This window comes from Gopherus evgoodei, unplaced genomic scaffold, assembly GCF_007399415.2.
Source record: "Gopherus evgoodei ecotype Sinaloan lineage unplaced genomic scaffold, rGopEvg1_v1.p scaffold_42_arrow_ctg1, whole genome shotgun sequence".
Classification (NCBI taxonomy): Eukaryota; Metazoa; Chordata; order Testudines; family Testudinidae; genus Gopherus; species Gopherus evgoodei.
In genome coordinates, this window is record NW_022060063.1 from 627,402 (window position 1) to 645,316 (window position 17,915).

Genomic DNA, 17,915 nt, shown 5'->3' on the forward strand with positions numbered 1-17,915 from the left:
CCTGCCTTTGATTTGATTGTTGCTGCACGATTTCTTTACTTTGCATTGAGCGTCCCTGTCTCGCTCCTTTCTCCCCACGCCATCTTTTGCCTGTATTGAGCTCTCTGGCTGTGGCTAGGCTTTGCCCAGGGTCAGTTGTATTCATGCCCAGTAATGCTGGAGAGGCCTGACTCAGACCCTACCCCCTGGGCACTGCTAGTGCCCTCAGTGTGGTCAAGGCACCAGTCCTCTGTAGCCACTTCCCAGGCCCTCTCCTCTCCTCCCCTCCCCCCCGGGCAAGCAGAGAACAGAACGTCTGCTGCTGTTTTCTCCAGGCAGCGCCAGGCTGAGGGATAGGCCAGGCACCCTCAGAGGGTGAGCAAGCTGGAAAATGTTTGTAAGCCATCTTGCCTTACTGAGCACAGAGTCTGCATTCTTGTCAGTGCTGCCAAAGGGCTTTCTCAGGGAAAGCCAGGAGTGACTCAGCACTGACGCTCCTTGGGCAGTGGGCGCTGTGTGGCCAGCTTCCCTCCACACCAAAGCTGGCTTTGAGCAGGAGCAACTGCTGAGTGCAGAGGGCTGGAGTGCTTGCTCTCTGGCTGCCAGGTGCAGGGAGTTACAAGGAGTTGGTTCGGCTTCTTAGGGAAATATCCATCTTCTCCCTGAAGCAGAGCTGTGTGGGCAGCACATCTGAGTAGTTTGGGGGTATAAACTGATCCTCCTCTGATCCCTCACTGTCCTGATAACTTAGTAAATAATATTGTATAACGTATCTCCATTGTACAGACCAGGGAAACCGAGGCACTGAGTGAAATGGTTTTTCCAGGTGCATACAGCAAGTCTGGGGGAGAAAGAGGTCTGGGCCCCAGGTCTCCTGAGGCCTGGTCTAGTCCCATAACCAAAAGCTCAACCTCCCTCACTGCTAGACTCCCCCAGAGAGCAGATGAGGGGGATGATTTGATTCTCTACCAGCCCAAGCCTCTGCTTTCCACTGGGATGCTCATGGCTAGAGCAGAGCAAGTAATCCAGGAACAGTTTATTCAGGGGATGTGGCCTATTCTGAGATTTGATGATGATCTGCACCCAGAGCTAGATGTGCTCCTTGGTCATCCATACCCTGTGAATGTCAGTGGAGCTCAGGCCCCAAGGTGCTAACAGGCAGTTTGCTTTGAGTTTCGCCATCCATCGTACAGTGAGCAGTCACCCAAGTCATGTGATAATGTTCTGCTCCCTGCTTGGGCGGTGGCTGCTGAAGCATTTGCAGTGTGACTAGTTGTGTGAACACAGACTGGCATGAGTGCCCCCCAACCCCACGCCCCATGAATGTTCTTGTGAACTAAAATTCATTCGGAAAGCAAACAAAGAGGAGAGTTGCAGTTCCCTGCCTGGCAGCCTCCTGGCCCCAGTGCTCTCACAGTTGGATGCACTCTGCTTTCATAAAAACAGCAAACATTTTACTTGCCCCATGTAGCTGGGCGAGTTGAATGGACTTCATGGCCCAGGCTGTGCCGGTGCCATTCTGTGGGGCCTGTCCAACCCTCAGAGCAGCTGCAACTTTATTCTGTTTGTCATGGATTTCCTCCATGTTTTCTGCCTCAGTCAGGCCTAGATGGATGTGAGATCCTTCTGGGCTTGCTTTCTGTTATACGGCAGCCTATGCTGAGAGCCCGGCAAAGCCTAATGGCCATGGGCCAGCAGACCCAGGGTGCAGGAATGCCTTAGCTCAGCATCAGCAGGCCAGGCCTGGGTTTGGGGAGATGAGGGATTGCCTGGTGCAGCCTCTTTGGAGCATTGCAGACCCCAGCAGGACAGGAGCAGCCTTGATGCTAATTTTGGAGGTGCTCCTTGCGCGGCAGGGGAGGGAGGGAATCACATGTACACAAGGGGATGGGTGGGGGAAGGGAAGTTATTTACTGTACGTCTTGGTAGAGGACCCAGGTTTAAATCCCAAATCAATTCAAACTGCAGCAGGAATCACAGCTGAAATAAACAGCTTCCTGGGCTGGAAGGGCCCATGTGCGAACCCATCTTTGGCAAGCCCTGGCTGGAATGGTAGGGGGATTTCTGCTGCACTGATGCAGGGCCATGGGTCCAGAAGATCACTGAGACATTGGCTCTGGTGTAGGTGGCCTGGTTTCCTTCCTAGCTCTCCCCCTGACTGGCCAGTGAGCTCTGGGCCGTCCTGCCCCTCCCCAGCACGGAGTGGAGGGTGACACGTGGGGCAAAGCAACCCCTTGTTTATTAAATACTTTCAGACATGGCTGAAAAGTGCTTCCTCCAGCCACTGCCTCCCTGGTGTTTATGACACACTGTCGGCCATTTCTCTTTACTTTGAAAGCTGCAGTCTTGGGCATCTCCTCATCTGTCCACTGTGCTGTCAGCAGCCAAGGCAGCCTTGTCCTCCGAGTCCCTAGCCCCTGGGGAGCTCTCAAGATGCAGCACTGACTAATGGTCTCAGACCTGCCTTTGTGTCAAAGGGCTCATTGAAGGGGAGTTGCTGTGCTAAGCCTGCAAGCTCTGTGTAGAGATGCCCATTTTAGCTGCCCAGAGTCACACATATGTGGAGCGGGAGCAGGTCCATTTCTCCATTCTCTGTTGCCTGAGGCCTGTTATGTCCCAATTACTGCTATGCTCCCTGTGACTCCTTGGGCTGGGGCCCAGCTTTGCACTAACTGAGTTGAGAGTTTGGAGCCAGCTTCTCCACTGCCTGGTTCTCCTGGGGCCCAGGAGTGGAACCTTGCGGCTGTGGCCGGCGTAATCTCCAGGAGGGGAGATGATTGGCAAAGGCTCCTGCAGGGTTAACACACACCAAGAGTGACCAGTGGCTGGAGAGACTTTGCAAAGAGAACAGTCCTGCTGTCTAAGGCCTGGCCCAGCCCAGCCCAGCAACCTCTTAGCAGTGGCTCGCTCCCCTGTAAACAGGGCCTCTTGGCTGCTTGGAGATGGCTTTTTTCCTGGCTCAGGGCAAGCAGGGAAGGATTGCAGCTTGTTTGTCTGGACACTCACATCTGGCCACTTGCCTGTTTCCTCTCTCCCCCGTTCCCCCTCCCCAACACACATGCTCTCTTTTCTTCTGCTGGTTTCAGAGTTTGTTTTTAATGTGATTAAAGCTAATGAAAAAAGATTCATAAATATCCTGCAGATAAGCCTGCCCCTCCCCTAGATCCTCCTTTCCATTGCCCATCCCTATCACAGTACAAGGCATATCCCTGTTCCCATCACACCACAGGGTGTAAGTCCCTCCTTCCCTCACCCCTGCCATCATGCATCCCCATCACACCGTGGACAATATGCCCATTCTGCCCCCTGCCATCTCCCTGCTCCTCACAAGGTATATGTCCTTCCCCCTGTATAATACCCTACTTCAGCAGGACAAACTAAAGTTGCAACTGGAAGACCAAAACTTTCAGATCCTAGCTAGATGGACTTTCAACTCAGCAATCTGGCTTGGGCATTGGATTATTCCTGAAAATCATTCAGCTAAACACTGAAGGTCTCAGCTGCTAAAACACTCCATTCTCCAATCCCTAACTTCCAAACATAACACAGATGTGGCTGTGCTACATCGATATTAGATCAGATGTTGCTGACCCAGACCCACTCCCATCTCATTCAGACGTCTGTGATACTGGAGAGTTGTCATTTCAGAGTGGTAAATGTTTCCAAGGCCACTAGCTGACCCTCAGCCTTCCCCAAATATTCTTCCTAAGCTCCTACACTCTGCCATCTGTTTTAGAGATTTTAATGGCCCCTACTCGAGATGCAGAGAGTCAGATCAAAGTGGAGTTGATGTTTTGAACTGGGTCTTGCGCCAGGACCTTCACATCATCCAGGATCGAAAATGATGGGGTACTTTCCATTCTGCCAGGCGACCTCATCTGGACCATCAGCACAGGCTTCAACCTATAAGCAATGTATTGAAAACCTTCCCAGATAGTCAACATCATCCAATCTGTACCAATGTTGGAGTAACCATACCTATTGTGAGTACCACGAACAACCCTCACTGGAACGCAAACTGGCCCAGCTTTACGCAATTCACTGCCTGGTACATCACTTGTATCCCTCATGACGTCTCTATTGAAGAAGCTGATATGCTGTTCACAAAAGCCATTTACAAAGTAGCCACGAGTCCGTTCCAAGAGGTTGCAAGGAGACTCTACATTCCTTGCCTAGATATGGAGTGTGCAGAACTCCTCAAGCAATATGAAGAGCATGGCGATCCAGCCATTGCCACACGTGTTAAAAGCTTAACTGCTTCTAGATGAGCAAAATGGGATCACTGAGCTAAACATGCCAAGATGCATCCGCAAAGCGTGCGCACTAATCAGAAGACTTGGGGTGGCTCAAAAGCCTCCAGCACAGCACCATACCCACACTCTCCAAAGAGTGCTACCCATCTGATACATGCTCAAAGGATAAGGATAAAAAATTTGAAGTAGGGAGGCCATTCCTCTGGGTTCCAGCCAGACAGTCCTGATTTTATAAAGTCCTGTCCATGTCTAGGAGCAATTTAGAACTGGACATGGCTTTATCTGGCTGAAATTTGAAAATCGAGGAGGAGACCGTGGAGTTGGTGGATGCAGAGTGCACCCCACCCCCACCCCCATGGTGTGACCTCGCTGGCATGCAAAGTCATGCCAGCGGGGGCAGGGCTGGTGCAGAGGAAGGCAGGCATGACACAGGTGGGCCAACGCAGGCGAGGGCAGGGCAGCACCATCATGCATCATTCTGGTAGCCCCCAGCAGCTGGCCTTCTCTCTCATTGGCTGCTTGAGACTGCAACCCAGGCAGCCAGGCAATACTTTGACAGGGCCAACAGCTAGTTAGACTGCTGCAGGGGACCCAGGCTGGCTTGTCCTGTAGCCTGTGAGGTGACAATACTCAAACTATGAGCTGGTGAGGAGGGACGGGAGCTTTTGCAGGGTGCACAGAATGAAAAAGATCAGATTTTAGAAACACCAGAGAGGAAAATACAGCCTGACATGAAGGCATGGGAGAGGGAAGAGTCAAAAACAACTCACAAGTTAATGGTCTGAGTGACTGACAGGAAAGATGATGGTGTTTCAACAGTGAAGGAAAATGCAGGACATGCTGGAGAGGAAAGGAGTTCTGTTTTTTATCCTGTTAAATTTAAGATGAAGGGAAGACAACAGGAGGGGTTGTCAAAGAGAGTGAGGGGACAAAGCTGAAATACAGAGTGGAGTGTATGGAGACAAATCAGAATTAGAAAGGTAACTTTGTGGATCAAGGCCAGGGTTCTAGTGGCTGAGGGGAGGCTGGCTAATAGGCTGTTAGAACTGAAGCTCTCCTAAGCCAAGGGCTTGATCCTGAAAGTAAACTCAGACTCTAGCAGGAACCCATGTCTGTCTGTCCCTGGTGATCCACCAATAAAGGTTGTGAGCAAAATGGTGATAGACAGTGCGCTTAAAGACTCTTACACCCAGACTCCAGAGCCAGAGTGCATACTCTGAAAAAATCCAGAGGAGAAACATATAAGGCTTACAGCTGAATTCTGGTCTGGATAAGCACCTAACAATGAAACAGTCTCTCTGTAATGGTGCACTGAGGGCTGGTCTGAAAACAGTGGGAGAATCCCTTTGTAGCTGACTGCTCCACCTCATGTCAGCACTTGTGTGGCACCACTACCTCTGCAGCTAGGCAGAGCAATAGTGGAAGCAGCACCTTATGGAACATGCCTGTATTTCAGAATAACCCATGTACCTTAAATGCATGTTACTGAGGCCATTCAAACTAGCTGGAATGTCTGGCTCATAGAATATCAGAGTTGGAAGGGACCTCAGGAGGTCATCTAGTCCAACCCCCTGCTTAAAGCAGGACCAATCCACAGACAGACTTTTGCCCCAATCCCTAAATGGCCCCCTCGAGGATTGTACTCACAACCCTGGGTTTAGCAGGACAATGCTCAAACCACTGAGCTATCCCTCCCCCCAATATCCTGCCTCATGTTTTGATCATCTCAGTGGGCCCCACATGTAGCTTCTTAATTGCAGAAAAGTAGTAATAGTAACATATCCAAAGGACTCAGGGGTTCTAGGTTTGCTAACACCTGCTATTTCACTCAGAGCAGAGGGTCCGGTTCAGATCTGGTGTTAGTGCGAAGCTAGTATTTTGCATACAAGCATCAAAAAGAAACTTCTTCATTGTGCCCTGCTGTGGCTCTTGGTATTGCTCTGTTTAGGTTCTTATGCTGTCCCCACCTCTCCAGCACAATATGGGAACACCTTTCAGTCTTCTGAACCCTGGGAATTCTCTGAGTCTTTATAAAATCTTGATCCCTGGTGGAATATTAATAATCTCCATGATCAGGATGAATACACTACTGCTTGTACAGGTAGCTTGTTCCGTGAAACATGATTCACGATCAATTCTCTGCTGTGGTCGATAAAGGCAACATTATCTTGGAATTCGTTTATAGTCACCATGCTGAAACACAACGTCATTTAATCCTGAATGGCCAAAAGAATCTGAGTTCATTGCTAAAAGCAGGAAAGGAGAGCACCATGCATTCTGCAACCTGTGTAGGTGTGATATAGATGTCAGCAATTGTGGCAATGAAGATTTGAATCAATGCATTTCTTCTGAAAAGCACAAACAGAACTCCCGGAGTACAGCTACTTCAACTAACATAGACAATTCCTTCAAAGCTAGTGTGTTGCTTTGTGACGATAATGCGACTGCTGCCGAACTTTGCAAATTGTTCTATGCTGTTACGCATCACCATTCTTCCTGAAGCATCGACTGTAGCATAAAAGCTGATAAAACTGTTTTACCGTGGCTTGTCTGTGGCTAAAGACTTGACTTGAGGAAATACCGTGGCTAAAGCACTGAGCGAGAACATTTTAGTCCCATATTCAGATTATTTTTATATATATATAAAAGGCTAATGATCTGTATTTCTCGTTGATCACTGATGCTTCAAATAAGGGAGCAACAAAGTATTTTCCATTAATCTCAAGGTATTTCAGTTTTGAAAGAAAGGATTACATACTTCCTTGTGGGTTTTACAGTGATAGTCAGGAAACTGTTCTAGCCATTGCCACAGAACTATTTGGAAAACCGACGAAGTGGGTATTCACCCACGAAAGCTCATGCTCCAAAATGTCTGTTAGTCTCTAAGGTGCCACAGGACTCTTTGCTGCTTTTACAGATCCAGACTAACACGGCTACCCCTCTGATACTGGAAAACTCAAGACTTTTGACCTCCGTTTGGAGAAGCTGTCAGCGTATGCAGCTGATAATGCCAGTGTAAATTACGGGAAATATAACAGCATTTACCAGAAACTGAAAAATGTCGAAGAGGACATTATAGCAGCCCACTACTTAGCACACATTCTTCATAACATAAAGTAGGCAGCAGTTAAACTTGATATTGACGTAGAACATTTAATTCTAAAGGTTTATTCCCACTTCAACATTTCTGCCACTGGAACAGAGCAATTAAAGGAGATTTGTGACTTTGTTGAGGTGGAAGAGTGCAATCTGTTCAGACACGTCGTTACCAGGTGGCTGTCTTTTTTTTTTTTTTGCCAGCAATGAATAGGTTACTGAAGTGCTGGAAACCGCTAACGAGCTATTTCCAGAGTTTAGGAGAGTAAGAGTGTTCCAAAATAAATTGGAAAAGGCATTGCCAATGAGGTAGTTGGAAGATTTTTTTCTCTTTCTGAGCTATGCTCTGAAGCTATTCAAGGACTGTAATGAGGCTTTAGAAGCCATGTGCTTTCGTGTTGTCAGTTACTGAGCTCTGGAGTGGATTGAATATGAAACTGGAGAGAAGGATTAGGGACAAGTTCTTTGGCTACGCAGTGAATTCTAAGCTCGAGGAGATGACTGAAGATATTGCTGGAAGGTGTAAAAAAGACTTCATGGCCTTTTAATGAAAGAGAAAGGAAGTATCTGCATGACAGGTATGACTTCTCTGAATACAGCCTTCTCGGCAAAGTGTACAATTTAGCTCTTGAAAAACGCCTCAGTTTTGAAGAATCTTTGGAAGCTGTTCACACTTGCAGCATGAAGGAAATGGACATGGATGAGCTCTATGAAGAACTTGGCATTGTAGAAGTGCTAAACTCTTCTGCGTTAAAGAATTGCCTAACTAGTGAGGAGAGGCAGCAGAACATTTTCACCAAAGCACAGGGCAACTTCAAGAACTTCAAGAAGATCTGATCTTACATCTTTTCAATACTGTGCAGCAGGGCTGACATGGAGATGGTTTTCTCTCTGATGACCACAGCTTGGAGAAATAAAGGGAATCGCCTGGATGTAGAGAGCATGAAAGCAGAGCTCCAGGTATGCATCAGTTTAACAGGGGAATGCAAAAATATGTACGCTGAGTTCCTCAAGAAGAAAGAACTTCTGAAACTTCCCAAGGTGAGCAAAAGTACAAACACAGATGAATGGTTATGGTACTTTGTGAATTAGGCACATCAAACACTCTGCTTCTTGCTAGCAAGTCTAACTGTGTCGATATTGTCACTTTGTTTGCTACACACAAATAAACATTGTATTTTATTGAGAAAGTTCTGCATTGTGTTGTAATTTTTCTTCCATTTTGTGTAATCTTACATGGAATTGAATGTAGGTTGTTGCATTATTTAACTTGCCAGAAATTAGAATTAGTCTGTTACTATACTACTTAGCAATGAGCTTGGCATTTAAAATGCGGCAATGTTTGGCACAGGTTTTATTAGCCATTGTTTCTGCATGTGGGGGTCACACCACCGGGGGCAGGGATGCCCTGTATTCTGAGTATGCATTGGTTACCACCCTAGTTTGAAGGAGAGGTGAAGAAGAAATGACGATAGTACTAACAGTGCATACCTGAAATTGAAGGAGACTTCCTGCCTTTCACTGCAAATGAAGTAGAACGAGTGATCAAAACATTGAAAATAGGTAAAGCCTGTGAGCTTGATAACACCCCCCTCCCTGCGAATTCTAGAAAAAATAGGGAAAACCTAGTAAATAACAGCTAGCCACCTTTCTACCTAGAGTCATCCAGGAGAACCAAATACCTAACATCTGGCACAGAGCAAAAGTAATAGCTGTGTCAAAATCTGAAAAAGACCACTAACATGCGAGTCTCTTTGCTATGGTGGATGTACAAATTACTTGAAAGGCTTCAGAGGTGACTTGTTTACAGGCCATAAATACCTTGATGGGGGACAGATATTTAATACTGGGCTCTGCAGTCTAGCAGAGAAAGGTCTAACATGATCCAATGGCTGGAAGTTGAAGGAAGACAAATTCAGACCCCTCCCTCTGCCATCACTTGTCCCTATCACACAATGAGGAGTGTACCCCTCCCTCCAACCCTTGCTATCACCTGTCCAGCAGGACATATTCCCATAACCCCAGCCCCTGCCATCATAACCCAGCCCCATCGCACAGAATTGCACACATTGCTCACACTTCTGAAAGGAGCCCTAAGCAGGTAGCAGATTGAGAGCGTTAATGTGTGCAGCATGCAGACCTCCTGCAGAGAGGCTGCAAACTCAGGGGTTTGTGATGGAGAGGCAGAAGCTGTTGCCCTAAGCCACTATGTGAGAGCACAGCACCAGGTGTGTTTCTGAGGAAATAACTCAGAGGTGTGAACTGTTCACCAAGGTGCTAAAGTGTCTGTAGTGGAATAATTTTAAAATATTTCTACCCTGGTCCTTAGTGCCATTGAATTGCTGAGCTCAGGGCAGTCAGGGCTGTACATTTTAGGAGGGTCAGAGCCATATTTGTACCTTTAGTTCTGCACCAAAAAGGTGATAGAATGTGAAAATTTTAAAGGCAGTTCATTTTTGAGGCAGGGGGCTGTTTCTTGGGAACTCCCCAAATTTGTACCCATAATTCTAACCTGAGGCCCAGTGAGGCATAACATTTTTCAGTCTGCTCATGCGTGTGGATTTTAGAGCACTTTGGACCAGGACTCTTAATGGGGTTCGGCAAGAGACACCCCATAGAGTCAGTGTCACTGCCACCTCCCCCTGTGAGATGTTGGAAGGGGCAGGGCACAGGTTATATCTGTCATGTTCCACAAGGTCTAAAAGGTTGGCTGTAGTTTTTTGTTTTTTGTTTTTTGTTTTTTTTAATCTGACACTTGAGTCATTGCTCCATGGGTTTCCTTAGGTTGTATCCAACATTTCTGCCTTGTATTGTAGCAGTTTAGTCCCAGTCACTGGATTTCATCAGTGGCTGCAAAGTAAGCAAAGCCCTGGTTGCTGGGTGGGTTTCAGGCTTGTTCTTAATCTCTGGAGGGTGAAGATGTGATTAGTGGCTCTGACACAGTCTCTGTGGACTGAGATTTTCAAAGGAGTCTGAGAAAGTCCTCACTTTCTCCTGACCTCTCTGGACCTAAGCTTCCAACCTTAAAATGCAGCTGATAATCCTCCTTGACTGTTCAAACCTCAAGGTCTTTGGGGCAGGGACTGGCCCTCATGCTGTGACTGTGCAGTGCCCAGCACAATGGGGCACAGGGTGCCTTCACAGAACTGCCGCAATTGCAAACTTAGGAAAGCCCTGAATGCATTGTTACCTTGATTTAGTGCAGGAGTCGGCAACCTTTCAGAACTGGTGTGCCGAGTCTTCATTTATTCACTCTAATTTAAGGTTTCGCGTGCCGGTCATACATTTTAACATTTGTAGAAGGTCTCTTTCTGTAAGTCTATAATATATAACTAAACTATTGTTGTATGTCAAGTAAATAAGGCTTTTAAAATGTTTAAGAAGCTTCATTTAAAATTAAATTAAAATGCAGACCCCCCTCCCCTCCCCAGACTAGTGTCCAGGACCTGGGCAATGTGAGTGCCACTGAGAATCAGCTTGCATGCCGCCTTCGGCACCCATGCCATAGGTTGCCTACTCCTGATTTCATGCAACTTAAGAGCTGGAATGAAGAAGGAGGAGCCAGCACCCTGGGCTCCCTCCCCAGCAAGTATCTCTTGGGCCAACTGGGAAAGCGGCTGTGATTCAGGGGATAGTGCAGAACTCTTCTGCAGGTATTGCTGGTAACACACATGCTTCTGCACTTGCTTGGGCAATGCTGCCAACCCCAAGCATTTAACAAGTTAGGAGTCCTCTGTCCTATCCCCTCATCATGAAATGGGCTTAAAAATCAGGAGATTTTACTGACTTTGGGGTTCTGCTTATTTGCCTTCTAGTTTCTGAATATTTAGGAGTCACTTTCTCAAGTTTTTCTCTATAGTCACAAGACCTGGACACTTACCCGTTTTCAAAAAATGAAAGTTGTGATTCTGTCTCATGTCATCACCTGACTCCAGGAGCTGGGGCTTTAAGAAGAACACCAAATGTCTTGATAACTGCAATAAAGGCATGAAAACTGGTAACACTGCATGCACTGGAGGAATTTATCCTTCAACACACATCTCAGGGAAGTGTTCTCCAGGTACACACAGGACTGCTGGAACATCTCCAATCTGGGCCCTGGATTTAGACTGCAGAGGAGTTTGGGCTGTTATGGGAACAGAAGTATGTGCGTGGTGGGCAAGTGGATGGTTCAGGCTTGGGTAAGGAAGGGGCTCTAATGATTTTTTTTTAGTAGGTTTCCATTATTAAGTGGGGTTATAGTTGCAGGAGAGTGATTCACAATGGGGGATTAGGAGAGGGGATTAGGAGAAAGCAGAAAGCTTGCAGGGAGTGGAAGAAAGGCGGGATTAGCAAGGGAAGCTACCTTGGTGAGGTCAGAACATGTAGGGATAAAGTGAGGAAGGCTAAAAGCCGCATTGAACTGGACCTTGCAAAGGGAATCAAAACCAATAGTAAAAGGCTCTACAGCCACATAAATAAGAAGAAAACAAAGAAAGAAGAAGTGGGGCCGCTATACTCTGAGGATGGAATGGAGGTTAAGGACAACCTAGGCATGGCCCAATATCTAAATAAGTACTTTGCCTCAGTTTTTAATAAGACTAGTGAGGAGTTTAGCAATGATGGAGGGATGATAAACGGGAATGTGGATATGGTGGTGGATATTACCGCAACTGAGGTAGAGGCCAAACTTGAACAGCTTGATGGGACAAAATCGGAGGGCCCGGACAATCTCCATCCAAGGATATTAAAGGAACTGGCACGTGAAATTGCGAGCCTGTTAGCGAGAATTTTTAAGCAGTCGATAAACTCGGGGGTTGTGCCGTACGACTGGAGGATTGCTAACGTAGTCCCTATTTTTAAGAAAGGGAATAAAAGTGATCCGGGTAATTATAGGCCTGTTAGCTTGATGTCTGTAGTATGTAAGGTCTTGGAAAAAATTTTAAGGGAGAAAGTAGTCAAGGACATAGAGGTCAATGATAATTGGGATGAATTGCAACATGGATTTACTAAAGGTAGATCGTGCCAAACCAATCTGATCTCCTTCTTTGAGAAGGTGACGGATTACTTAGATAAAGGAAATGCAGTAGATCTGATTTACCTTTATTTCAGTAAGGCGTTTGACACGGTTCCGCATGGGGAACTGTTAGTTAAATTGGAAAAGATGGGGATGAATATGAAAGTTGTAAGGTGGATAAGGAACTGGTTAAAGGGGAGACTCCAGCAGGTCGTATTGAAGGGTGAACTGTCAGGCTGGAAGGAGGTTACTAGTGGAGTCCCTCAAGGATCGGTTTTGGGACCGATCTTATTTAACCTTTTTATTACTGACCTTGGCACAAAGAGCGGGAATGTGCTAATAAAGTTTGCGGATGACACAAAGTTGGGGGGTATTGCTAACACGGAGAAGGACAGGGATACTATTCAGGAAGATCTGGACCACCTTGTAAATTGGAGTAAGAGTAATAGGATGAAATACAATAGTGAAAAGTGCAAGGTCATGCACTTAGGGATTAATAATAAGAATTTTAGATATACGTTGGGGACGCATCAGTTGGAAGTGACGGAGGAGGAGAAGGACCTTGGGGTATTGGTCTATAGCAGTATGACTATGAGCCGCCAATGTGATACAGCTGTTAAAAAAGCAAATGCAATTTTAGGATGCATTAGGCGAGGTATTTCCAGCAAGGATAAGGAGGTGTTAGTACCGTTATATAAGGCGCTGGTGAGACCCCATCTGGAATATTGTGTGCAGTTCTGGTGTCCCATGTTCAAGAAGGATGAATTCAAACTGGAACAGGTCCAGAGACGGGCTACTAGGATGATCCGAGGAATGGAAAACCTGCCTTATGAAAGGAGACTCAAAGAGCTTGGCTTGTTTAGCCTGGCCAAAAGAAGGCTGCGGGGGGGTATGCTTGCTCTATATAAATATATCAGGGGGGTTAACGTTAGGGAGGGAGAGGAATTATTTAAGTTTAGTTCTAATGTAGGCACGAGGACGAATGGGTACAAACTGAATATTAGGAGGTTTAGACTTGAAATTAGACGAAGATTTCTAACCATTAGGGGAGTGAAGTTTTGGAACAGCCTTCCGCGGGAAATAGTGGGGGCAAAAGACTTCTCTGGCTTCAAGACTAAGCTGGATAAGTATATGGAGGGGATGTTATGATAGGATAGTTTAATTTGGGCAGTTGATCTTGGATTATCACCAGATAGGTCTGCTCAGTGGTCTGCGGGGAGATGTTGGATGGGATGGGAACTGAGTTACTGCAGAGAATTCCTTCTTGGGTGCTGGCTGGTGGGTCTTGCCCACATGCTCAGGGTTTAGCTGATCGCCATATTTGGGGTCGGGAAGGAATTTTCCTCCAGGGTGGATTGGCAGGGGCCCTGGAGGTTTTTCGCCTTCCTCTGCAGCGTGGGGCATGGGTCGCTTGCTGGTGGATTCTCTGCAGTTTGAGGTCTTCAGACCAGTTTTGAGGATTTCAATAACTCAGTCCTGGATTAGGGGTTGTATAAAAGTGAATGGGTAGGGTTCTGTGGCCTGCCTTGTGCAGGAGGTCAGACTAGATGATCATATTGGTCCCTTCTGACCTATGAGTCTATGGCGCCGTCTTGCCCAGCAGTTCCTGTCACATGGCTCAGGGTCAGACCTGCTGAGTTTAGGGCCTGACCTCTTGTCTACACACAGGAGCTGCACTGTCTTCACTTAAACTGGATCTTAGTTTGGTATAAAACAGATTCATTTCAGTTCAACTTAAGTTGATTCCAGAGCTGCTAGAACAAAATCTGCTTATAATAGCACCTTAGCTCAGCGGCTATGACATGATGTGGCAGAGATGCCTTTCAACGGTTTTAGCACTTTTGACTTCTCTCAACCCTGCAGAAGACAGCCTGGCCGGATGCATGCGTGTGGCTCATGCATTATCGCTCAGTTCCAGGAGCAGGATCTATGGGACAGAGAGGATAAGGAAAGAGCCCAGAGGGATTCTACGTTCCCAGGGAACTCTGCGCATGTATCTACACCGCAGTTAAACACCTGTGACTGGCCTGTGCTGGCTGACTCGGGCTAAGAGACTTGGGCTAAGTGGCTGTTTAATTGTGGTGTAAACATTTGGGCTTGGACTGCAGCCTGAGCTCTGGGACCCTCCCAACTCAAAAGGTCCTAGAGCCCAGGCTCCAGCCCAAGTCTGAACATCTGTACCGCAAGCCCAAGTCAGCTGGCACGGGCCAGCCGTGGGTTTTTAATTGCAGTGTAGACATACTCTGTCAGGCCAGCAGGCAGAGAGCCAGCCCTAGCTAGCAGTGAACCGAGCACGCTGGATTGGAGTCCACCAGAGGCCAGCTGGTAGGGCTCCAGAACTATTGATTGCAGAAGATGCTGTTGCTCTTGTGTAGGGTTTTCTGTTTTAAATATTATGCACCGGCGATGGGCCGGGCCCGGACCTCTGGATCCAATCCCACCACGCCTAACTGATCTTCATCCAGATCAGAACCTACGGGCTGTGGCCCTCACAGGCACAAAACTGTACCGGGTGAGCAATTTCTTTATGTTCCACTTCAGCCCTTCTCACTGTAAATTCAGGGGTTGTACCGTACGACTGGAGAATTGCTAACATAGTTCCTATCTTTAAGAAAGGGAAAAAAATGTGATCCGGGCAACTACAGTCCTGTTAGTTTGACATCTGTAGTATGCAAGGTCTTGGAAAAAATTTTTGAAGGAGAAAGTAGTTAAGGACATTGAGGTCAATGGTAATTGGGACAAAATACAACACGGTTTTACAAAAGATAGATTGTGCCAAACCAACCTGATCTCCTTCTTTGAGAAGGTAACAGATCTTTTAGACAAAGGAAACACAGTGGATCTAATTTACCTCAATTTCAGTAAGACATTTGATACAGTTCCACATGTGGAATTATTAACTGAATTGGAAAAGATGGGGATCAATATGAAAATTGAAAGGTGGATAAGGAACTGGTTAAAGGGGAGACTGCAATGGATCATACTGAAAGGTGAACTGTCAGGCTGGAGGGAGGTTACTAGTGGAGTTCCTCAGGGATCGGTTTTGGGACCAATCTTATTTAATCTTTCTACTAGGATGATCTGAGGAATGGAAAACCTGTCTTATGAAAGGAGACTCAAAGAGCTTGGCTTGTTTAGCCTAACTGAAAGAAGGCTGAGGGGAGATCTGATTGCTCTCTATAAATATATCAGAAGGATAAATACCAGGGAGGGAGAGGAAGTATTTAAGCTTAGTACCAGTGTGGACAGAAGAACAATGGATATAAACTGTCCATCCAGAGGTTTAGACTTGAAATTAGATGATGGTTTCTGACAATCAGAGGAGTGAAGTTCTGGAACAGCCTTCCAAGGGGAATAGTGGGGGCAGAAGACATATCTGGCTTCAAGACTAAGCTTGATAAGTTTGTGGAGGGGATGGAATAATGAGAGAACCTAATTTTGGCAATTAATTGGTCTTTGACTATTAGTGATAAATATGCCCAATGACTTGTGATGGGATGTTAGATGAGGTGTGATCTGAGTTACTACAGAGAATTCTTTCCTGGGTGCTGGCTGGTGAGTCTTGTCCACATGCTCAGGGTTTAGCTGATGGCCATATTTGGGGTCGGGAAGAAATTTTCCTCCAGGGCAGATTGGCAGAGGCCCTAGGAGGTTTTCACCTCCCTTTGTAGCATGGGGCACAAAGTCACTTGCTGGAAGATTCTCTGCACCTTGAAGTCTTTAAACACAATTTGAGGACTTCAGTTGCTCAGACACAAGTTTGATATAGGAGTGGATGAGTGAGATTCTGTGGCCTGCATTGTGTAGGAGGTCAGACTAGATGATCATAATGGTCCCTTCTGACCTTAAAGTCTATTATTCTGTGATTGCCCCAGGAAAGAAACAGGTACTGAAGTTCCCTCCAAAGGGGCTCCATGCCACTGCCCTGGTGGGGGGTGCCCTCCTTGTCCCTTGGAGTTAGGACAAGGGTCCCCACGATGGTGGTGTGGGCAGCCCTTTGGGGCCTGTGCTGGGGTTCTCCTCTCTCCAGCAGCCTGTGGGGACACATTGAGGTGCCAGACCAGGCAGTGACTGAACTCTCCCTGTTTCTTTCTTGCCAGCTGCTGTGAACCTGTGCGTCTCCCTGCGGGTGCCTCAGGCTGTCCCCATGGACCTGCGGATCGGACAGCGCTTCGTCAAGCCTGGCTCCGACACCGCCCTGCTGGCTCTCAAGCAGACCCAGCAGCTGCAGCACCAGCTCTTCTTGGCCAGCCTGCACCAGCAGCAGGTGGAGCAGTTCACCCACCAGCACATGCGGGTAGGAACACCCTCCCAGGCCTCTGGGGGGCCACAGGGCCAAGCTCCAAATTGTGGGGACACATCACACCAGCAGCCCTTGGAGTGGTTGGGGAGGCACTTGCCTGCTGCAGACACACTGGGAGCCTGCTCCAGTCCGTCAGCACAGGGGAAGTGGAGCTGGCAGCCACCCCCTGGCTCTGAGCACAGCTGTGCTGGGGAGCAGGAGGCACCCAGATCCCAGAAGGACCAAGCCGTTGTCAGTGACCAGAACTTGAGGGAGCTCAAGGAACAGCAGTTATATCTGGCTTCCCAGGCAGTACCAATGGGATGGTGTTCCAGACAGTGGTCTGGGCAGATCCCTGTTTCCCCGGCCTCTCATCAGACGTCAGCATTTTTTCTCTTCTCTGAGACAGGAGCGAATCCCAAATGAAATGGAGGGAGTTACAGGGCAAATGCTGGGCTACTTCTGCCAGCCTCTGGGTCTGAGCCGTGCTGCCCAGTCCTGGCAACCTCTGCTCTCAAGCACCCTCCACCCTGTAAAAGCAGCAAGGAATCCTGTGGCACCTTATAGACTAACAGACGTTTTGAAGCATGAACTTTCATGGGTGAATATCCACTTCATCGGATGCATGCGGCAAAGTGGGTATTCACAGACGAAAGCTCATGCTCCAAAACGTCTGTTAGTCTCTAAGGTGACACAGGACTCTTTGCTGCTTTTACAGATCCAGACTAACACGGCTACTCCTCTGATACCTCTACTCTGTGTGACCTTCTCCCTTCTTACCCCTTGAGAGCCTTGGCTGTCCATTATCCTGGCAGGTGCAGAGACATCTCCTGTCATTAGTTTTTTGTCCGGCCCTGAATACAGTGGCCCCAACACCTCTTGTGTTCCATGTGTGCTCACATGGTTCAGTGCCGGGTCCGTGCAGCATGGCCAGTGGCAGTGAAAAGCAGGAAGTCACCTTCTGGTCTGGCTTTTCGTAGGGATCACGGGAGGCCACAGTTAGCAGTGCTTTTCTCTGTCAAGGCCTGAGAAGTCTACAGTCCATGTCTATGTGAACACAGTTCTCCTGGTTACTGGGAACATAGGGATGGTCCAGCAGTGACAGCGCAGCTGCTTGAGAACAAGGGGCAGGGAAACCTGGAATGGGCCCAGGGAAGGGCTGGGGGCTGGATCAGATGGTGCAGAGCCAAGAGTTCTGTCCAGAGCAGAGCCAAGCTGGCAAGCCAGATCAATTCCCCAGGCCATGGCAGAACCTTGACAGCAAAGGTTGCATCACCAAGTCTCTGCTCTGTGCCCTGGCCACGTCCTT

General features: G+C 47.6%; 1 protein-coding gene across 7 annotated transcripts in view; it reads left to right on the forward strand.

Annotated features, from left to right (window-relative positions):
- HDAC7 (histone deacetylase 7) overlaps positions 1 to 17,915 on the forward strand; it is a 255,735-nt gene that overhangs the window by 185,304 nt on the left and 52,516 nt on the right. For all 7 annotated transcript variants that reach the window (XM_030546206.1, XM_030546207.1, XM_030546208.1 and 4 more), the window contains one exon: positions 16,425 to 16,621. In XM_030546206.1, coding sequence (XP_030402066.1) covers positions 16,425 to 16,621 — 197 coding nt within the window. The remainder of the gene's footprint in view (positions 1 to 16,424; positions 16,622 to 17,915) is intronic.